This window comes from Crotalus tigris, unplaced genomic scaffold, assembly GCF_016545835.1.
Source record: "Crotalus tigris isolate CLP2741 ecotype Arizona unplaced genomic scaffold, ASM1654583v1 scf7180000017774.6281472, whole genome shotgun sequence".
In the NCBI taxonomy this organism is placed as follows: Eukaryota; Metazoa; Chordata; class Lepidosauria; order Squamata; family Viperidae; genus Crotalus; species Crotalus tigris.
This window is the reverse complement of record NW_024096625.1, coordinates 5,227,346-5,250,715: the sequence shown is the minus strand read 5'-3', so window position 1 is coordinate 5,250,715 and position 23,370 is coordinate 5,227,346. Positions and strand designations below refer to the sequence as shown.

The following is a 23,370-nucleotide window of genomic DNA, read 5'->3' as shown; positions in this document are numbered from 1 at the left end:
GTTTTGTTTTCTGTATTTCAAGATTTGAAAATATTGATAATAAATAAAAAAATAATTATTATAAATAGCAATTGAGCCCAAAATTTCTGTTGCTAAGTGAGACAGTTTTTAAGTGAATTTTGCCCCATTTTACGACCTTTCTTGCCATAGTTGTTAATGAAGCACTGCAGTTGTTTAGTTAATAACAAAGTTGTTAAGTGAATCTGATTTCCTCATTTATTTTGCTTGTCAAAAGATTACAAAAGTAATCACATGATTCTGGGACACTGCCACTGTCATAAAAATGAATCAGTTGCTAAGTGACTATATTTGAACACATGACCATGGAGATGCTGCAATGATTGTAAGTGTGAAAAATGGTCATAAGTCACTTTTTTCAATGCCATTATAACTTCTGTCACTAAAGGAACTTTTGTAAATCGAGAACTGCCTGAACAATTGATTTATCTAAATATAATGCAATAAAAGTGTGGTTGACATATTAGTAGATGGTTTTGATTGGACAACATACATCTCATGTTTTTTTAAATAGGATATCCCTTATTATACCAGCCTTATAGATGATAGCTAAAAATGGATCTTAATCTCTAATAACAGTACTTTACTTGTCTTATGGACTTAGAATTTCAAGAGTCAGAATATTTCTCAGCATTTGTTAATGAGGACTCTGTTGCTAGATGGGAGTTCTTAAAATTATAACAATTTCTATTTTTTCTCTTAACAATCTTTTTGAAATGGTGAAACAAGAAAATGTAAAAGAATTGGTAATGCATATTTCATTAACTAGCCTTTTTAGACTATCCCATAAGCTTATTCAGAGAGCAGAAACTGATAGTGTGAATAGCAGATGGCATTAATAAATGTAAATAGCTCTGTTCTTTGCCCTCTTAAAGTGAGAAATGCACATTCAGTATTTGAGTAAAACAGTTGAAGTGTTTGGAGATTGATTTATGACAGGCAAAGATATCTGAAGGTTGAATTATGGCAACGCAACGATGTTTTGTTGGAATGTACCAACTCTACCTCCTCCCCAAAATCTGTTGCAATATGTTGATGAAGTGAAGTGTTTCAAGGAATTTCCTGTTGAACAGTGCTATATGTGAATATGACAAACAATAGGAGGGGTTTTTTTGGCATAACTATTAGTCCTCTTTCACCAGATGATAAAAATTGCTTGCTTTACCTTTCAATTGGCTAATTTGCAAAAAAAGATATCTTTACCCTCACTGTGGAGTTCTTAAAACAATTCTGCCCAGCAGATTTAGGCTTCTTGTCTGCTATATTGAAACCAGGTAGAAATGAAGCTGATAAAAGTCACTGTCCAGGTTTTGGCAATTACACTTAGTAGTGAATACTCTAACACTGAAAGTTTTTAAGAAGAGATTGGAGAACCAGTTATCTGAAATGGTAAGGTTTCCTGCCTGAGCAGTGGATTGGACTAGACCTCCAAGATCCCTTCCAACTCTGTTATACTGTATTCTGTACTGGTCAGGTTTCGTTTCTAGATGACCTATACCACAACACCTGATCAGTAGACTCTCCTGCTTCTTTACCACATTTACTTTCTTTTTTTGAGTCTTTTGAGATATGTATTCCATTCCCATAAGCAGATAAAATTCAGGAGTTACAGAATTATACTGCAGGACCTTAGAAATCATGTTGTATAATTCACTACCGTAGTTGGTTGCTTGTAATGAACATTTTAGCGGTCTATTTGGAAAAACCATATATCTAATTTTTGCTGTCACATGAGTAAACAAAAGAAAATGTCAATCCAAGATGGCCTAATTGGCAAAAGAATCCGTATTAGTTGGAAACATGCAAAAGAGGCCTTCATCGTGTAGTGGATAGACCAGAGGTAGGCAACCTTGGCTCTTTTATGACTCGTGGACTTCAACTCCCAGAATTCCTGAGCAGCTATATGATGGCTCAGGAATTCTGGGACTTGAAGTCCACAAGTCATAAAAGAGCCACTGTTGCCTACCCCTGGGATAGACAATGGTTAAAATGATGATCTGGCAGTTTAAACTATTTCCAACTGGCTTAGTTTTGATCGCACCAATGCTGCATTAAGGTGATTGTTTGCATTTTGATTCTGAAAGCTTGCAAGCTAGCTTTGCTACTTCTGCCTGATTAAAAAGTAGCCAGAAACCCAAGTGAAAAAGGATCACTGGACTCTGTTTATGTAAGGCTAATTTAAAAAGAAAAAAAGACTTTTCCAAAAATCACTGACAAAGTATACACAATACTTCATGAATACGGGGAAAAAGAGGCAGTTTTACCCAGGAAGATTTTGTCTAAGGGTGATGGGGCAATTGTTACCTAAGATCAGGGGTCTTCAAACTTGGCCCTTTGATGACTTGTGGACTTCAACTCCCAGGATTCCTCAGCCAGGTACGCTGGCTAAGGAATCCTGGGAGTTGAAGTCCACAAGTCATCAAAGAGCCAAGTTTGAAGACCACTGCCTAAGATGAAACATACAGTGTTCTGCAGCAACCATGGTGAGGGAACATGCTCATCATAGCACACAGTAGCCAAATGGGGTGAATGGATTTTCCCCAAAAAACCGAAAGGCACAGAACGCTCTGAGTCAAAGGCCAAAGAGCCATTCTCACATCTGCCCAATCAGATCTGAGAACTACTCTTTGGCCGTTAAATTCCCGCGCAGTCTTAGATTGGTTTAATACCACACGTGATTGTGTTAAGGGCGCAATTTTGGTTGCGTGCTGCGAGTACCTCCTTCTCCCGTTAGGGTGAGTGTTCGATCGTTTTTGTATTACTTTTGAAATCCTAATTGGCCCAATTATTAAAACAGGCGGTTGGCTATGATTTTGTGATAGAGTGAGCGCAGGGGAAAGAAACAAAAAAGAATCCAAAAAGCATCTCCCACTCACTTGCAAAGTGGTGATTTAATTCTAAAAAAGCTGAAACCTTAAGAGCTTCCTCGGAATCGCCCCTTTGCCAAAAAAAAAAAAAAAAAAAAAAAAAAAGCGCGAAGAGTCCGGCTGTCTGAATCACCTAGTCTTGCTGGATGGAGAGTGGAGTCTATTAACGTGTTGCTAGATTGCATCACGCATTAAAAACGAAAACGTGGTCAGTTGGCTAGTAAGTCGGGAGCTTCAGCTGTGTAAGAGTTTGTGATTTACTAAGTGCTGCAAAACCAGCCAGTTAGGCTAACTTCGTTCAAGCAACTGTGGGTAAGTAGGTGGCTTACTAAGAGTCCTCGAGATATTTGTATTAGTGCCAAATTCCAAGAGGTTCATCCTGTAAGATATCTGCAGCACAACCTCGGAATAGCTGTCGTTTTAATAATTTAATGTTAATTATATTAAGATAGGCAATTGGGGCGATAGAGATATAATACTAAGTGACTTTACAAATGAGGTAAAACTGAAGTGGAATTGCAATTACCCTTATCCAGAGTTCTGGAATAAACATTACTATATTTGTTCTTGCAACATTCAACCAAATTTGTATTTTGTTTAGATTAGTGAATTAGAAAGCTAGGGAGAATGTGGTTTATGTGAATCTTGTGTCCATAAAAAATAAGATGGTAATTATTTGGATAGTTACTTTTAAATTGAAGTAGGTTGGGATAGTCTTTAAGGCAGGATGGCTAAAAGTAGTTCTGATCCACTGATGAATTTGTAGATGAATTGTAATATAGTGGTTGAAATCTTGAATTAGAGCAGGGAGATCTTCAGCTTCAGCCACAGAAGCATACTAATACAGATAGTCCTAGATGTACAATCATAATTGAGCCCAAAATTTCTGTTGCTAAGTGAGACAGTTATTGAGTTTTTCCCCATTTGACGACCTTTCTTGCCACAACTGTAAAGTGAATCCCTGCAGTTGTTAAGTTGGTAACATGGTTAAGCTAATCTCTTTCTGCCCAATTTACCTCACAGGGTTGCAGTTGGGAAAATAGGAAAAATACTGTGGCAAACAATACCTTCAGCTCCTGAATGAAAAGCAGGATATAAATCTAATAAATCAATCACTTTATAGCGTTGTAACGATGACAATAATCCACTAACTCATACCTTTAATGTTAAATTTTAACTATTCTTGTCTCTTAAACTTTATATATAATTTTTGTTTTAATATTTTGTTTGTATACTTCCCAAAGTCCTTCTGTGAAGGCTATGGGTGGTTTCTAAATTGTGGCAATTAAGTAGGAGTGATCTTTTTTTTATTAAAAGTTTTACAAATTTAATACAATATAAACCCCTCCCACCCCTTCCCCCCTCCCCCACTTCCCAGAGCTGATTACAGGGTAACAAATAAACAAACATAATCTAACTAACATTAACCAACTATACTATCAATCAAAACCCTAACACACTTTAACTCCTTTTCAAAACAAGTGTTAACAAATTATAAACTAAAATAATGATATAATTACAACTATTAATAATTATCTAAAAGTAGGAGTGATCTTGGGTGTGGAGAATTGTGATAACATTGAAGCAGGTGAGATGGGAATCAGCATTTCCCAGGCTGATAAAATTATGTCAACAGATTTCAGCTGATTTTCATAGCTTTACAAAACTAGCAACTGAGGCTGTCCTCTTTTCAGACAGGGATATTCTTGGGATTAGAAACTGTTTCAGTGCACCTGCCACTACTACTAATTAAATATATACAGGCTAAATTTAGGAAGCTGCCTTTTACTCAGAACATTAGCTTATATAACCTGCTATGACAGTGTTTCTTAACCTTGGCCATCTCAATGTTAAGATTAGTGGACTTCAACTCCCAAATTTTCCAGCCAACATATTGCCTGGGGAATTCTGGGAGATGAAGTCCACTCATCTTTGTTGATATTGTTGAGAAAAATTGCTCTGAAGTTTAGGGATCTATAGGACCTTCTGGGCTGTAGCTTTTTTCCAGACTCATGATTCTTCCTTAGAGATGCAGTTTTAACTGCTTATCTTGGTAATCTTACAAATCTTGTAAAATTATTGTTTTCTTTTTTATAGTTGTATAGTTTAATCTCAGATCAGAGTCTCTGATCATTTTCTTTGGTGTTTGTAGCTGGATCTGAGGGACAGAATAGTATAGGTCCCTTTAATTAACTTTGGTTTGATTGAAGTAAAATCACTTTACTTTTTAAGCAACGTAAGAGTGAGAAGACATAAGACATAAGCAACATAAGAGTGAGAAGACCTATCTCTATAGCCTGTGCACTGCATCACCTAGGGGCCGTTCTCCTTGCAGATATTTACTCTTCCTTACATTTATATCTCATTTCTGCCCCCCAGAAGCTCAAGTTCCTCCATGGAGCTCTGATAGAATCTGCCCTTCAATCTAATCTGGTAGTGTTGCACATTTTGGGTTCCTTGAACAATGCCTATTGGAATGCTGGGATGCTCTTTGTAGCAGCACATTCCCTTGAAATAAGATTTGCTTTGAGATCCTGATAATCCTCACTCTGTTGTTTAAAAAACCTGGGAAGACCTGGGCACTTCAGCTAATCTTTGCTAAGGGAGAACAAGACTTTTTGCTTCTCTTCCATTTGATCCCTTGTTCTTGCAATTTTAAATCTTTTTTTTCTTCCTTTTAATTGGTTTTATTGTAATGTTTTTGTTGTGATTGTTATGAGCTACCCAGAGTCATTGAGCTCATAGCTCACAAGGCATACAAGTTAAATAAATAAATGAAGTTTGATGGGTAAATATTTTCTTCTGATTTCTTCTCATGTATGAGATAGCAGTTGGCTATCTATTATTATTGAATAAATATTCAAGGCTGTAACTGAACAGAAAGTTGGTTTTTTCTGCTTTTAAGCCAACATATTAAGCAGAGTTCCATTTATACAGCATATCAAACTTTTTACTTTAACTTTGCTTTGACTTTTGTGGAGTAGAGCAAACTCAGTCTGCTTGCTTAATTTATGGCTCTGTGCTTTGCTAGCTCGGAAAATCAGTTTATTCAGTATTCAGATTAAATTTATGCAAGAACACAGTCACCAAATCATAAAACAGATAACTATATTTTAGCTGAATGTGTTGTGTGGTTAATTTGTAGCTTAAGAGGTCATTTGAACCCAGAGAGTTGGGTTAATTAAGAGAATTATGATTGTGTAAACTATGAGAAGTGTATTATACAAACATAACTTCCCTTAGTATTGGAATTGATTAAAAGGATTGAAAAAACTTTGTCAAGGTTATAGCGCTTTTCCATAAAATCTAAGGTGTGGCTGCAGTTGAAATAATAGTGTTTTAAGTATTTTAAGTATTCTAGGTGAATCGGGAAGGAGTTGTGTGGAGAAATTTGTGTAGGAGTGACGAATAAAAGGCAGGGACATCTGACAAAACAGTGGTGCTCTAATTACAAAAACAAAAGTTTTTAATCAGATAGCACTGTTTTAAAACTTAAAAAGAAAGTGATAGTTGCATCCATAAGAGAAACCCTTTTGGTATTACTGCTACATGCTAGAGAAATGGCTTATGATATATCATATTAAACTATGAATTATTTATTCAGGACTTTTTGAATGAGACAAAAGAGGCTGAATTTGCCATTGTATGAATAAATAAATGGTTTCATATGATTTACTAAGCCTTAATTAAACTAGCCTCATGGTGTTCAGATATTCTTTGACTTACAACTGTTTATTTAGCGACCATTTAAAGTTACAAAACGTGACTTATACTTACGACCATCATAGCATCCCCACTGTCACATGATCAAAATCCAGGCACTTGGCAACTGACATGTATTTACAATAACTGCAGTGTCCCTAGATCATGTGATTGTCATTTCTGACTTTCCCAGCTGGTTTCCAATGAGGAAAGAAAATGTAGAAAGCCAGATTCACTTAACAACGTATGATTCACTTAACAATCATTGTATTAGTATGATATCTGAACCTTATAGATTTTGAGAAGGGGCAACATATTTTATCCTAAGAAAGTGGCAGGTAGATGATCCCTTGTTTCCTGTGTTTTTTTTTCTTCCATTGAAAAGGTATATGTAATATAGGTGGTCCTCAAGTTACGAGTGTAAAGGAGCCTGCCCATTCCACTCGTAAATCGAAAACTTGTAGAGCAGGGGTGTCAAACTCAATTTCATTGAGGGCTGCATCAGCATTGCGGTTGCCCTCGGGGGGGCCGGGTGGGTGTGGCTAGCTCTACATCTGTTCACGTCAAGTGTGCCATGGGGGCCTGGGCAGGAGTGGGACAGATCTGAGGATCTCTGGCAAAAGGGGGTGGGGGTGAGACCAGGGCAAGTGCCAAGGCATGATCCACTGGAGGAGCCCCACTGTTCTTCTCAGGCCATGCGGGGGAGGGGCTGGATGGTGGTGCGGGTTGCCCAGAATCCTGGATAGCAGAGCTCAAATGCCCAGCCTGGTCCTCGAGCACCCGTGGCACAAAGCCCAGCCCCACTTCCCCAAGGGGATGCCCAGCTGCACTTAACTCCTCCTCAAGGTTGCTGCTGCTGTGCTTGCTCTCCTTAACCAGGTTGATCATGATGGGTACGAGGGCAAAGTCAGAGGGAGACCCATTTCCTCTCCATGGGAGGAGACCTGGCTTTGTATCCAAATCTTTCTTAGCAATAGGATGGGAGATCCCCCAGGATAGGCCAGAAGGAGGGGGCAAAGGGATGGTGAAAGTGCAGCAGGGCAGGACTAAGGCAGGACTTCCCTCAAACCCTCCCTCTCCTTCTTTCCTTCTTTCCTTCCTAAGTACAGAGTGGTGAGAAAATATTTGAGATGAGGGAGGGAGAAAAACAGGCAAGAAATGCAGCTGAAGAGGTGTCACCCTTCATGAAGAATGAAGAAATGCACCATCGCCTGGAAGTGGCCAGCACGTGGCCCTCACCTACTTCACATATCTGGCTTGGTAGGCTCTGGGGGAAGGGATGCCTTGAGCAACGTGAGAGTCGATGTTATCTGCACAATGCTGCTCAGCCCCCAGCCTGCCCGCTTTCGGCAGGCAGCAAGGCGCGCTCCTCACAGTGCAGAGAGGCTGAGCCTGGTGGTGCAAATCTGAAAAGAAGCGCAACGCTGCCCAGCCCCCAGCCTGCCTGGTCTCGGCAGGCAGTGGGGTGCTCTCCTCACAGCCCCGAGAGGCTGAGCCGGGGCGGCGCGAATCCAAAAACAAGCATGAGGCTGCCCCCCCCCAGCCTGCCTGGTTTCGGCAGGCAGCAGGGCACTCTCCTCACAACATCGAGAGGCTGAACTGGGCGGCACAAATCCAAAAAGAAGCACGATGCTGCCCAGTCTGTCTGGTTTTGGCAGACAGCAGGGCGCTCTCCTCACAGCGCCGAGAGCTTGAGCTGGGCGGTGCGAAGCTCACCAGCTTTGCACCTTGCTGCCTGCTGAAACTGGGCAAGCTGGGAGCTAGGCAACATTGCACTTCTCATCAGATTCGCGCGACCTGGCTCAACTCTTGGCGCTGTGAGGAGAGCGCCCTGCTGCCTGCCGAAACTGGGCAGGCTGGGAGCTGGGCAGCCTCACACTTCTTTTTGGATTCGCGCCACCAAGCTTTGTGAGGAAAGGGCCCTGCCTGCCAAAACCCCTCCCCCGGAGCCCATCAAGCCAGATATGTGAAGTAGGCGAGGGCCATTTGCTGGCCACTTCCAGGCAATAGTGCATTTCTTCATTCCTCACAAAGAGTGACACCTCCCCAGCATGCACCCGGGGGGGGGGGTGTCGATGTGGCAGGGTCTGGCTCCTTGCTGTCTCTAAAAGGCCTTGTGGAGCTAAGACTAAATGCATTTCAGCATAGATGGCCACCACAAAATTGGCTTCCGGCTGGCCAGGGCCATGGCAGCAGGGGCCGTTTCCTTACTGTTTCCAGGATGGCTTCGCAGGCCACATGAAACCACTTTGCGGGACGCATCTGGACCCTGTGCCTTGTGTTTGACATGTCTGTCATAGAGTGAATCTCGTTCCTTTAGTGAAATCATTCTCTTCCTTGTTAAAACTCATGCAGCTCGTTAAGTAAACATGAAATATCTCAGGGTGGGGAAGGCCATAAGGGGCCTAGTGATGGAACATGCCCCCAAGATCTCCCTGACCCACTAAGAAACCTCATGCTTCCTCCTCCCTTCCTGCTGCACGAGAGTCCCTTACTTTGCAAAATCTGTCTCCTTTCTGCTGTGGTTTCTTTCCTTTGAGGGAGAGGAGAAAAGCTTGCAAATGCTTTTCGTGCTGACAATGGAAGCTCCTGGGTGCCGCAATATCGCACGAGTTCAAACACCCATTCTCCAGCATGATAGATGTAGCATCCACCGATGGGTTATCAAAGCCTTCCTGCTCAGTTTAGACTAAAACCAAACTTTAGCCACGCCTCCCTTGGGTGGTCCTTTCCCAGTTTTGTCTTAGTCTCAGCTCAGTAGGACACAACTTTGGTAGCTCCTCAGATAGCTTAATTTAAATAGTTAGAATTTTTCATTTAGTTTTAGTGTTTAGTTAATTACTGTAGATAGTGATTGTAAAAGGACAGGATTTCAGACAGTTTGGGAGCGTTGGTCCCAGGGAGCCTGCCTGACCTCGAGGATCGTTAGGAGCTCCGCCGTGGAACAGCGGCTTCAGCTCCTATCAACTGTTTGGCACAACGATGGGAGTTCCCCAAGCGTCCAGGAGCGATTTCTCCGTGAATGCTCTGGAAGATCGGGCCGAACGGCCGAGTTGTCTTCTTCTTGCCCTGTGGCCACGAGGCTCCAGCGACGATCGGACTGCAGTTTGCCTGCGCAGCAGAAACGCAAGTGCTTGGTTGCCTTATAAATTAAGGGGGTGAGAAGAGGATAATTTAAGCTCCCTTGGGCTCCCTGAACAGGCAAAAAAAGGGACTTGTGGAGACTTAATTGAGATTGGTCTCACAGGAGTCGCCATTTTAGGCGGCAAGGAGACTCGCGGCCGCCATTTTGAATACGGTGCTGGGTGTGATCGCCATCTTGGAGAGGCCTTCATTCAGGCTGATATCAGGCCGATTACTTATAGTAGCCTACTGTGTTGGGCACAGAGCAGCAGGATTGCTCTCAATAAGGTCGACGCATACAAGCAAGCAGCGCACCTGGGTCTTATTGTGTGAGAGCAATCTTGCTGCTGTGCCTCTGCTTTCCTCCACTCAGATTGAGTTGAGAAACCCAAGCTCCTGCTGCCACTTGAGTAAGGAGGAGAAGAGCGGTGGGGTTTGTGCTAGCCAGCCGGCCAGGCAAGGACTAGGTCAGGCAGAGTGGGTGGCTGGCTGGCTGGGGAGGGGGATCATGGCCACTCAGGTGGTTTCTGCCACTGCCAGCTTGGATGCAGCTACAAGGGACCTGGCCCCGCAATGCCTCCCCATTCATTTGAAGGTTTTGTTCCTGCCCTCAAACTAAGTCTGGTACACGCAAGCAAACGGCTCATCTTGGCCACTAACAGTATTGGTTCCTGTGCCCGGTCCACTCTGATTCCACACTTTGCCCTATAGGTGTGCAAATGAAGCAAACACTTCTGCCCCCCCCCCCGAGAATGGAAGCTTCCAGGGCCATGATCTCTTTTGCAAAGAATGGGTGTTTGAAATCGTATGATATTACGGCACCCAGGAGCTTCCATTGTCAGCAGGAAAAGCATTTGCAAGCTTTTCTCCTCTCCCTCAAAGGAAAGAAACCACAGCAGAGAGGAGACAGATTTTGCAAGGTAAGGGACTCCAGTATGGCAGGAAGGGAGGGGGAAGCAGTTGTGAGGAGTAGGGAAGAGAATAGGGTGAATACTGTATTGCAGAGCCTCTGCGGTCACTCGTAAGGGCAAATGACTGCCGTGGTGCTGTGATAGTTGTAATTTCGGGAATTGCTCATAAGCACTAGGGGGCTCTGATCACGTAACTTTGAACGAGCATTAAGTGAAGGGTCGTAATTTGGGGGTTACCTGTAGTGAAACTGCTTAAGTTATTAATAAATAAGAGGCTATTATTCTAACCACTGATTGCTTCCATATTTTAGGTTCTGTCATCATGGAGGAGGACTCAACATATAATAAAGGTACATATATGAAGAGGATATAGTTTTATTTCTTTAACAGTAAAATTATGATTTGACTATTTTTTCTCCCACAGTCGAAATTGCAGTTGGCTGTCACGTAGAAGATGCTGTAACCTTTTGGGCACAGGTAAGATCAGAATTATGGGGTGATACGAATAGCACTGTTGATTAAAGTGAAATTAAAATAATTCATGCTTGGAGTTTATCTAAAAATCAAAATTCTTGATGCTTAAATTTGATAAAATCAAGCTTTTTAAAGATAAATTCATAAAATTCTACACATAGAATGTTTTATGTTTGAATCACTTTAGTATTTGTCATTGATTATGTGGTATAAAAATCTTGAATGCGTATATTGATTTGGATTTCAATGTGTGTTGTTTAGAACATTAATAAATCTCAGGAAATTTTAAAGATTAGCTCTGGTCTAGCTGAAATCTGTCCTCAAGCCATCCCAGTTTTTGGCAATCCTGATTTTAATAAGGTAGGTTATGCCCATATTTTCTTATTTATATAAGCATAAGATAATATCTTGCAGGGATCACTTGAATTTGTATATTTTAACATGTACACCAAGGATTTTTATTTGAAGTAAATTGATGAGCTTTTGAACAATATATTCCTGTCTTCCCCTCTGCTTTTAAAAGTACATGCACAGAAAATATTGACTAGGTTTGCATTTCATGCTAAATGATAACATAATTTTTCTTAATGACCCAGCCCAGTTTGTTAATTGTGGCTTGTTCTACAAAACATGTGATCTGGCTTTTTATTTGCCTCAAAATATTGAATTGAAATGCTGTTTTCTCTTATATTTGAGCTGCTTATGATAGAAAAGTTGAATAAATATTTTAAATAAATACAATACAGTATTTTAATACAATAATTCATTTTAATGCTGGTGGGAAAAAAAAGAACAGCTTGCAAACAGTTGACAAACTATGGATGTGTGGCTATCAAAAAGAAAACTGTATTTCTAGTTTCTGTAGAAATATTAAAACAATATGTACAAGTAGTCTTCAGTTACCGACTGCATCAAGTAGCAATTGTTTGAAGTTAAGAGTTCACTAAAATAATAAAATAAATAACTGATCAGTCATGTTTCTGATCATCACATGATCATTGTTTGCATGTTTTACAAATGGCTTACAACAAAAAGTTGTTAGAGAAGGCAGAAGTAAAATTGGTCATGTGATTTTTATTTAGCAACTGCAGTGCTTTTCTTAACCATAAGACTTGTGGTCATGTGATTTTCTGCTTAGCAACTTAGCAACCAAGTTGCTAGTCCCGGTTGTAGTTGCTAAGCGAGGACTACCTGTATTAAAGATTTGTGGCTTAGTTTAGTAGCATCTTAAGATTGGGAAATTTGCTTGACTCTCATGAAATCATAAATAGAAGGATGGTATGGAAACAACATATCTTTGTCTGCTCATAGCAGTGTGTTTGCTCTTAACTGTTTTATGATTAAACATGCGGATAATGGATCCTGGATATTGGCCTAACAGAAGAATTACTATTTTCTGTTGCTGTGGATTATTGTGCATAAAACCTTTCACATAGAATTCTTTGTATGAAATTGATTTTTTAAAAAAAAAACTTTTCCAAAAGGAGCAAAGGTAATTTTTACAGTGTTACCTGTAACTTCTAGATTTCCCCCCAATATTTGAGAATTATTATTTTTTTCTCCATAGTTATAAGGGAGAAACAAAATTTTTCATCCCAGATTTCTTTTTTCTTTTTCTTGGAAATTCAGATCTCTAGTATAACTTTTATGAATGTTTTGTCAAGTGGTAATAGGATGAAATTTTGGTTACAAAAATCATAAACCCAGACAACCTGTGTGCACGTCAAACTACTTCTGAGAATATCAGAATAAGATATTAAGCATGAAAAAGTATAAAACTATGGGATATATCTTTGGTAAATTGCTGGTAATCTTGATTTCTTTCCTGTTTATATTTATTGGGATATCATGATGACTTTCTAAACAAGATCTAAAAAAATGCATGGAAAGTTATAAATTGTCCTAAATCTGTTTTAATCCTCAGATATATGGAGGTTGCTTTTCTGAAGATAAATGCTGGTACAGATGTAAAGTACTCAAAATTATCAGTGATGAAAAAGTGAGGATGATATTTTGATTAATAGCTGCTTAGCTTGATTTTTAAATATAATTTTGGAAATACAAAAATGGATTGACAAGAAAAATGAAGTTTTGCAAAATACAGCAGGTTTAAGTTTGTATCTTAGTTAATACACTATTCAAATTATTCTGCTGCTGTATTTTAAAAACTGATAAGTTATATTTAATTATGGGAAATTCAGTGGTTCTCATCACTTCATTGTATAATTGGGAGAACTATTGACTTCTGATTTTAATGTCTAGGTCTTAACGGAGAAACTGTTTTTGTACAACTAAACTTGGACCAACTTTTTCATCCTATTTTGTTACATTTGCATACTTGCAAATAAGCCCACCAAAATCTATGGGCTTTACTTTTTACTGACTATTGTACACATTTGTATTGATGCCCTGAAAATCTTAAGTGCTATGGCAGACATGTCAAAGTTGTGATGTCATGTGACGTCGCGAAACGTATTGAGATTGTTCTGCCATTGCCGGCAAGGGGTGGGCGCGGGTTCCACATGACGCATCCGACTTGTGGGCTGGCAGTTTGACACCCCTGTGCTATGGGGACAGTTATTGAGATTTTCTATCAGAGCAAGGAGTAGGTGTAGGAGATTTTCAAATAAAAGGCAGGTGTTTAATGGTCAAACAATTCAAATAGTGTACAGCTCTGATTGAGTGAAGGGCTCAGCCATTAACTTTCTGTAAGAGAAAGTTTATGGAAGTGTCTCTAGAGAACAGGCTTTGATTAGTTAGATTATAGTTTCTATTGTCTTTATTTTGTTCTATTGCAGTGGTTCTCAACCTGTGGGTCGCGACTCTTTTCACAGGGGTCGCCTAAGACCATCGGAAAAAACATATTTCCGATGGTCTTAGGAACCGAGGCACCGCTCCGCATCCGTCTCCGCACGGCCTCCTCCACCATTTGCAGAGAGAGAGAGAGAGGCACTTTCGTTTCCCTTCTCTCTCTCTCTCTCTCTCTCTCTCTCTCTCTCTCTCTCTCTCTCTCTCTCTCTCTCTCAGGCGGACTTACCTCCTGCAGGGCTCCTGATTGGCCCTGCTCCCAGGTGCCCCGGCCCCTGGGAGAAGCGCGGCCAGGGCCTCGTGGCCTTGGAGCTGCTCGGGGAAATCCCGGGATCCCTGTTGGGAGCGGCCCACTGGAGGCTCCGCTGAGCAGGTCAGCCCTCCTGCAAGCCGCGGCCCAAAGGAGACCAGCCGCTGCAATCCCTAACCAGCCTGACCATTGGACCTGCTGGCCAGGAAGGCGCACCGGAGTCCAGGCTGCCGGGAAGGAAGGAGATTCAGCAAAGGTAGGAGAGGAGAGCTGTCACCTGGTGCCCAGCGCTGGCGGCGGCTTCCTTGCCATCCTCTTCCTCCTCCCCTTCTTCCTCCTACTGCCCCCAAGGCGTCTTGGGCGGGCTCCAGGGGTGCCTGGGGGAAGCAGCCAGGCTGGACGAGGGGGCACCAGCCCCCACCGCGGCTCCATCGGATGGGCGGAGGGCAAGGCCTGGCAGTGCGGGGGCGGCGGCAGCGGTTTTCTCGCCCTTCTCCTCTCCTTCCTCCTGCTGCCCCCAAAGTGGCTTGGGCGGGAGCTGGGTGGATGAGGGGTGCCTGGGGGGAGCAGCGGGCTGGCGGAGCGGCTGGTGGGCCGTGCAGCACCAGCCCCTACTGCGGCTCCATTGATGGATGGAGGACCAGGCCGGGCAGCATGGGGGCGGTGGGGACGGTGGCAGCGGTGGCCGCTGCTGCATCAACAGGGGTGCCCGCTGCCGCCGCTGCTGGCTGAGCTGAGCTGCAGCGCTGAGCTGGTCTCCATGCCTCCTGGTTGCCTGGCTGTGCTCCGCCCCGGCTGCCCTCTGCACCATGCGGGAATCTCCCCCGCACTGCCCAGCCCGCCTCCATCGCTGTTGAAGGCTGCCTTGACCCTTTGGCGCCCAGCGCGGCCGTGGGGCTGCTGGGCAGGAGTGGCTCCTTCCTGGCTTACCGGGCTCCGGGCCTCGGAAGCGGCCATGGGGCAGGGAAAAGGGTGAGGCGGTGGCGATGCCCGCATGTGAGTCAGAGGCCAGCTGGCCAGGTCGGCAATGGGGCCCCGAAATCAAAGGAGAAAACTCATTTTGGAGCTGTAAGAAAGGATTTCTGTCCCCCACCCCGATCGCTGCCACAAGCAGCGCCAGGGTTTGGAAAGGTGCTGCTCTGGGACCCTTGGCTACGGGGGCAGGCCGGCGGCAGCTCTGCTCAGATATGGGGGACCAAAAATAAAACCCGGCTGGAAGGGAAGAGAAATCCTTCGAGCGGACACCGCTTTGGATAAGGCTTCGCGGCTCGGAGCGTTTTGTTTGGAAACGTTGGCACCAGTTTTAATCCGGGCGCTTGTGCTTTCTTACCCCTGTGCGCGCGCATTTGCGTTTTCCCCAGTGGTAGCCAAAAAGGGAGGGGAAGGGGCAACGGGAAGCGTCCTTTGATACATCATTTAAACTCCCACCTCCCCAATCAGGCTTATTTGGAAATTGGTCCGACGGACCTGGCTTCCTCAATCAGCCACCGGGGATTAAAATATCTTTCCCCGTCGAGCATTATAAAGCACCTTTTCCTTCCTTCCTTCCTTCCTTCCTTCCTTCCTTCCTTCCTTCCTTCCTTCCTTCCTTCCTTCCATCCATCCATCCATCCATCCATCTCCTTCCCTTCCCCTTCAATCTCTCCTTCCTTCCTTCCTTCCTTCCTTCCTTCCTTCCTTCCTTCCTTCCTTCCTTCCTTCCTTCCTTCCTTCCTTCCTTCTTCAATCTCCTTCCTTCTCTATCTCCTTTCTTTCCCCTTCAACCTTCTTTCCTTCCTTCCTTCCTTCCTTCCTTCCTTCCTTCCTTCCTTCCTTCCTTCCTTCCTTCCTTCCTTTCCATCCATCCATCTCCTTCCCTTCCCCTTCAATCTTCTCCTCCTTCCTTCCTTCCTTCCTTCCTTCCTTCCTTCCTTCCTTCCTTCCTTCCTTCCTTCCTTCCTTCCCCCTTCAATCTCCTTCCTTCTCCATCTCTTCCTTTCCCCTTCAATCTTTCTTCCTTCCTTCCTTCCCTTCAATCTCTCCTTCCTTCTTCCTTCAATCTCCTTCCTTCTTCCTTTTCTTCCCCCTTCAATCTCCTTCCTTCTCCATCTCCTTCCTTTCCCCTTCCTTCCTTCCATTCCATCTTCCCCTTCAATCTTCCTTTCTTCCTTCCATCTCCATCTCCATCCCTTCCTTCAATCTCTTTCTCCTTCCTTCCTTCCTTCCTTCCTTCCTTCCTTCCTTCCTTCCTTCCTTCCTTCCTTCCTTCCTTTCCCCTTCAATCTCCTTCCTTCTCCATCTCCTTCCTTTCCTCTTCAATCTTCCTTCCTTCCATCTCCATCCTTTCCCCTTCAATCTCTTTCTTCTTCCTTCCTTCCTTTCCCCTTCAATCTCCTTCCTTTTCCATCTCCTTCCTTTCCCCTTCAATCTTCCTTCCTTCCCCTTCCCTCCCTCCCAAATTTTTGAGCAAGGAAGAGTAAGCTTCTCCAGCGAGCATTGCTATATTGTTTTTGTGACTAATCATTATGCTTTAATTATGCTCAGTTCATAACAATGAAAATACACCCTGCATATCAAATATTTACATTTACATAACAGTAGCAAAATTACAGTTATGAAGTAGCAACAAAAATAATTTTATGGTGGGGGGGTCACCACAACATGAGGAACTGTGTTAAAGGGTCGTGGCATTAGGAAGGTTGAGAACCACTGTTCTATTGGTTGTTTTTTTCTGTAAATACATATTCAGTAATTAGATTTTATTTCCATTTAGGTGCATGTTTACTTTTATTATAAATTAAAGTGATATTTCTTTATCCAGATTATTTGCCCATTGAAAATTGATTCCTAATACATCGTGTTGTTTATAATGCTAAGCTCCCTGATTTTTACATAATATCCCTATGAAGAAAATCAGAAAGGCTTCACTACCTTACTACTTCAAAAGACAGATTTTATTTTTATCATTGTTATTTTGCTGTTACAGTGCCAGGTATTATACATTGACTATGGGAACTCTGAGGTCCTCAGAAGATCAGAAATAGTTGGGATCACAGAAAACTTGCAGTTTCCTGGTGTGGCAAAAAAGTATAAATTGTGGGGATTACAGTTATCAGCTAATATAGATTTAAATCAATTTGATCGGGTAAGCCAGATGTTTCATGTGATTATGTTTGTGTGTGTGAATTTCAAATGTAAGCTCTATGGTAATTGTGGCAAGGGTGTATAGAAAAATACTTATACATAAAATTGCAAAGAAAAGTAACAACATTCTTCTCTTGGTAGCATTCTTGTTATTTTCTTTGTGAACTATTTATTCTTCATCTCTATTTTACTGATTGTGAAAAAACTAGTTTAATATGACACAAACATGCCTTCTGTAGCATCTTATTGACTTCATGAAGAGACACTGAACAAGGAAATGAGCTTTTGTTTTCTTCCTGAACCTTTCCCATTTTAATTTCATTTATACAGAGGCAAAATGGTGAAAAGCAGTCTGGGTCATTCTTATTTCCCCAAGGGTTATATAAAAGTGGGTTTCACTTATAGATAGTTTTGAATTGCTGGCCAGGACATCATAAATGGAGCATTGCCCTTGATTGCAACAGTCAGTATCCTCAAAGATCCTCATATTATAAGAAACTGAGAATAAATGCTCAGATGAAAGGGATAGAAAAACAAAAAGAAGGCACAATCAGTAACAAACAGATATGTTTTGTTCTGATCAGAAGTCATGATTACTCCATTTTATACACCTTTTTACCCATAGAAGAATTACCAGTTAAAGGCTCAAAGATGAACAGGCAAGGAGATACCTTAAATATTTAGATTAATCACCCAGCTAAAGGCATTCAATTTCTGTTTTATGTTTAATGACGAGAACTGTAAAAAGCAATATTTTGCAGAAAAGTGGATATACTTTCTAGGTTTTGATTAAATGTATATAGTACTAAATTAGATTGAGTGGCTCTGAATGATAGATATCAAGGTGATGCAAGTACTGGAAGCAATTTGTATATTTGTTTAATTTGTTTTTGACAAAATAATGTAACTTTTGATAAGAGCCAATTGGCAAAGCCTGTGTAGGATCACAGAGCCTTTGTGTGTATATGTGTGCGTGCGCGCACACACACACAAACAGAGAGGGAGAATATACATCAGTGCACTTCATCAGTTCTGAGATTCTTTAATTGTAAGACCATATTTCAACTTCCTCTGTAATACTTCCTAAATTTTATTTTGCAGGGGAGGATATTTCTGAATAGTTTGATATTTGAAAAAGAGATAAAGATAACACATAAAGCCATGCATCGGGATGGCACCATTATTGCCCAGGCAGAATGTGGTTTACTGGATGTTGGAGAAGAAATGGCTAAGAAAGGCTTTGCTGAACTTCGCAAATCTTCCATAAAAAATAAATTCTTTGAGACAAAAGTGGATTTCTTTGTGCATAAGAATGCCAAAATATCAACTCCAAGATGGGCAATGAACTCTGTAGCAAGCAGTAGAATGACAGGAAGTCATGGTGATATGTTTCTGAGTGAAAAAAATGAAAATTCTATAGATCATTCTTCTTCGATTCAGTAAGTTATAGTGGGAAAGGGTTTTCTGTGATAATAGTTTGATAACAGTGAAGGGCAAGGGTACATAATGATTTCTTAGAATAACGGTATGCAACCTGAGCCCATGGGTACAATATACTGCATCCAGTTTTTAATTTTTTACTTGCTATAATGGAAAAACTATTATTCATATTTTAATTACATTAACATAAATGGGTAATTTATCTGAATTTTAAGTTTGATCCTCATTTCATTAAAGGTTGCTGTCTTGGTCCCTCCGGCATTTTGGAGCATATTCTCCAGCAGAATGCTGAAAGACCAAGGGTAGTCCGGCTTTGGTTAATTTAACCTGAATTTCTCTTTAGAAGAAAATGAGAAAAGCTAAACAATTTTTAAATAATAATTTTTATTATTGTTTTATTGATATAAAATATAAATAAAAATAAAGACAATAGGAAAGAGGTAAGGGGAAAGGTAAAGGGGAATAGAATGAGGAAGGGGGTCAAATCTATGCCTTCCAACTTTTTTTGGTGCAGTAAGTTAGATAAAATTAATCTCAGCTTTTTACTTATATAAAGATAGTGCTAGCCATTTCTATAACAACTATCTATTTAACCATCAAAATCCAAAATTAAAACTTCATTGTTATCTCTTTTGAGCAGAAACTCCAAAAAGTGGTTTCCAAATGAAAACAAAACTAGTTAACATTTTCCCTAATTAAAATAATTGTAATAAAGTTCCAATTTTTTCTCCAATAGACATAAAAGAATATTTTTTGGTTTCTATTATTTATTTATTTTTATTTTTTTTCTCATTTTACAATTGAGTATTTTAAAAAGCAACATGATAATTGGGTAAATCAATAGTTCAATAGCATATATAAATCTTTAGTATAAACCTCATGTTACAACATCAGGTATTTCCTCTCTTTTTTCCTTAATATCTACTATCTCATATTAAGTAATACAGTTCTTATAACTAATAAAAATATCTTTGTTACAATTATCAATAGTGTTTAGCTTATACATATCTTAATTGCGTTCGCATTTGATCCTTATATACAATCAATGTCCTGTTATTGCTTTCCTCCTCCCAAGCTTTAATTTCCCATCAATATTCAAATTAACATTTGTTATTTATGATTTACAAGTGTTTTATATTTAGGTGACCAAAGTTTCCCTTATCTCAACTTCCTCCTTTCCCCTTTTTCATAACAAAGTCTAATATTCTAAATATACATCTTATCTATTTGATTATAGTCTTGTTCTGTTTTCTAAAAGTTATCTATTTTCTCCCATGTTAAACCATCTAATTAATAATACCGTATCCCCTCTAATAAGTCAAAACCATTATAAGTATTATCTGGGTTAACCAATAATTCAGTAATATACATAAGTATCTCATATTGGGCAAACAAAATTCTTATTTTCAACTAAGTAAAAACATTCTTGTTACATTTGTCAATATTTTTAGCCTATACATAAACTTTAATTTCCCATCAATATTCAAAGAAAAACACAAACAAAAACACACTGTTATTTATGATTTCCAAATATTTTCTGTTAGGTGATCAAAATTTCTCTTATCTCAACTTCTCCCTTTCCCCCTTTTCATACCAAAGACTAATAGTCTCGTTACACATCTTAGCCATTCAATTATAATGTTACTTTATTTTCTAAAAGTTGTCTATTTTTCACCATATTCAACCCTCTAATTAGTAATATAATATCCCCTCTAATAAATCAAAGCCATTATTTTCTTCAGCCTTACTCTGGCTTTCTTCCTTTGCCAGCTAACATTCCATGTCAGTGCCTTTGAATCATCAAATAGTTCTCCCTCTATTATTATATATATTATTTGGAATAAGAAAGACCATTTGATTGAAGTTTTTTTTGGAAGAACGAACCCATTTGTATTCATTAAATCAGGGCTTTTCAACCTTTTCACCCATTGTACCACTTTTAGGATATGGCAACATCCGAGTACCACCAGCAAGGTGTGAAAAACTTTATGACCAAAAAAAAGTGAATCAGTTGCCAAGCATTTGAATGTAAATCACAAGACTCTGGAGATGCTGCAACATTCCAGCTGATCGGCGCTTCTTCTGGGCTCAGCAGAAGTGCCAGGATCAGTGCTACTTTCCAGCTGATTGGTGCTTTTTCAGGGCTCAGTAGAAGTGCCAGGATCAGGGTCGAGCTCCAGCTGGAGACTGGCACTGATCCTGGCGCTTCCACTGGGCCCTGACAGCCAGGCAGCTGCAGCCATCTGTCACTGAGGCTTGTGCGGTGCTGCCACCGGTTCAGCTCATTCCCTTTCCCCTCTACCACTTTTCTAGGATGGTTGTGTACCACCTGCCAGGTGCCAATGTACCATAGGTGATACCCGTACCATTGGTTGAAAAGGCCTGCATTAAATCACCTCTGTGTTACTCCAATTTCCCACAAATGTCCTGATAGATTTATCTTCCATTCAGTCTGTTCTTCTTCCTTTTCCTCAAATTTCTTCTGATTTTTGTAAAAAGTCTTTTCCAGTTTCAATGTTGTCACTCCCTTTTCTGTTTTTTCCGTTGGCTGCGTCTGTTGATCAACTGTGTCCTCTGTCTCTTGGTGTTTAATTGTTCCAATTTTTCTGTCATTTCCTGCATTGTTAGTTCTTTGGTTGTAGTCAAGATCTGGGTTTGTATATTTAAGCTGGCATCTTGTTCTTTTATGTTGCTTATTTCATCACAAGCTGAAAGGATGGTTTCACATATTGATTTCAACATGGAAAGGATTTTTTCCTGGTCTTCATCCATATTCTCTTAATAGTATGTTAAGTTGCAGACTTTAGAATCAAATGATAAACATAGTTTTTGTCTTTTGCTAGGTTGTTAAGTTGCAGACTTTAGAATCAAATGATAAATATAGTTTTTGTCTTTTGTAGCTGGGTATGGGACATCTATTTCATGTGTTATAGGTGGTATTTATAGTAGAAGTTGTTTATCAAGTAAAAGTTTATAGTCCATCATCTTATATCTTCATATTATTGTCAATAAAACAGGGATGTGCCACAGATTTCTAGGAATTGAACTTGAAGCTTAATTACCATCCAAGTGTTAATGTGTGATGTGAACTTTTTGAACCCATTGGGAATAATGCACATAATAAGCTTTTGTGCTAGCTTAGCAGTGGAGTGGAATATACTGGAAAAAGATATTGTTACTTTCTTAGGAAGCAGAGCCATAAAAGTTGCTTTTGTTTTACTCAGGTTTGTTACATCGAAGATAAATTAATTAGCTATTAAGATGTACTTGATAGACTTTGGACACAATTCCTTAAAACACCTCTAAAATTCCTTTGATAAATCTTCCTTGTGTGTTCCAAGAATAATAGAATGGTAATTTGTGATTTTTAGAAGGATATCAGATATTAGCTTGGAAAAGATCAGAGAGGATCAGAAGTTGATTGAGGAGACTGAGAAACTAAAAGAAGAAATGGTGACTTTCCAAAAAGAAAACCAAATTCTTTCCCATCAATGTGAAATACAGGAATCAACAATACATAAACTGACGTGTGATTTGGAGGTAGGATAAATAGAATGTTGTTATATCCATAATTATGTAATTGTCAGTCTTATAATAATGAAATGATGTAGAAAACATGCTTCCTTTCTCCTTAGTGGAAAATGAAGGTGGATGCTTGATGATCTAAGTCAGTTTTTCTCAGCCTTGATCACAATCAGCCACAATCACAATCAGGTTAAGAAATAGGGACTTCAGAAATTCACATCCAACGCTCTTAAAGTGGCCCAGATTCAGAAATACTGACCTTGATGTTTTTTCTTTAATATGTTTAACTTCTGTCAGTGGATTCTGTGGGCCTGACCAAATGTAATTAATGATGAAGGTGCCTGAGACAATAGAGATCCAGCTAAAATGAGCAATTCTTTAGAGTAGCATTTGTTAACCTGGTACTCTTTAGCTCAAGGATAGCTAGTCCACAATCACTTTTGCTAACCAAGCCCTTCTGGCCATGATTGGTAAAAATCACAAAGCTTATCGTAGTCTTAAACTCAAACTCTGAAACTCATCTTCCATGTTAGGAAAATGTTGCCTTGCCTGCTTGTCCAAATGTGTAACATAGCTTCTTTCAATTTGCTTTATCATGCTTACCTTTGCCTTCCTTAGTAATAATAAATGTGGCCCTTGACTGCTGAAAAGCTGCTTACTCTCTTGTTATATTGGTTCATCCTACTATTTCCAGTTAAAATATTTATGCCAACACTGTTTTCCTTTGTGATTTTAATTGCCTAAAGCAAAAATCTGTGTGCCTGTATGAAAGATCTACTTAGTCCTGTGCAGTTCTTCAGTGAAAGATTGATAGCCTGAAAGAAGTAGGGCTAATGCTTTCATTGGTATCAATGCAGAACGAGAAGAAAGCTTACAAGGAAAGCCTTGATTGTATGGAAAATAGGCTGCTCACTTATGTAGGAACTACAGTGAGAAAATTGGCTACCAGGTTTGAAACATTGAAAGAAACAAGGTATGCATGTTTCCAGACTATATCTGTAAAGGATAATTTATAGCTGATGTAAGTGATAATAATCCTGGATTTGTTTTTCAAACATTGGTTTACTCTTAAGATACCTATGATTTGTTTAAACATAGTTTATGAAATAGGCATAGCAAACTAAGTTGG

The 23,370-nt window shown here is 40.3% G+C and overlaps 1 protein-coding gene across 7 annotated transcripts in view; it reads left to right on the top strand.

Moving 5' to 3' along the window:
* Positions 1-2,569: 2,569 nt before the first annotated feature.
* Positions 2,570-23,370, top strand: part of STK31 (serine/threonine kinase 31) — an 82,813-nt gene continuing 62,012 nt past the window's right edge. The window contains exons 1-9 of one of the 7 annotated variants that reach the window (XM_039342088.1): positions 2,570-2,753; positions 10,933-10,971; positions 11,046-11,098; positions 11,357-11,455; positions 13,020-13,094; positions 17,119-17,277; positions 18,378-18,715; positions 22,088-22,256; positions 23,099-23,214. In XM_039342088.1, the coding sequence (XP_039198022.1) occupies positions 10,944-10,971; positions 11,046-11,098; positions 11,357-11,455; positions 13,020-13,094; positions 17,119-17,277; positions 18,378-18,715; positions 22,088-22,256; positions 23,099-23,214 (1,037 nt within the window). In that variant the 5' untranslated portion in view covers positions 2,570-2,753; positions 10,933-10,943. Of the gene's footprint in view, positions 2,754-2,817; positions 3,198-10,932; positions 10,972-11,045; positions 11,099-11,356; positions 11,456-13,019; positions 13,095-14,206; positions 14,410-17,118; positions 17,278-18,377; positions 18,716-22,087; positions 22,257-23,098; positions 23,215-23,370 lie in introns of those variants that run through there. The other 6 variants (XM_039342087.1, XM_039342090.1, XM_039342089.1 and 3 more) reach the window with 6 other exon arrangements.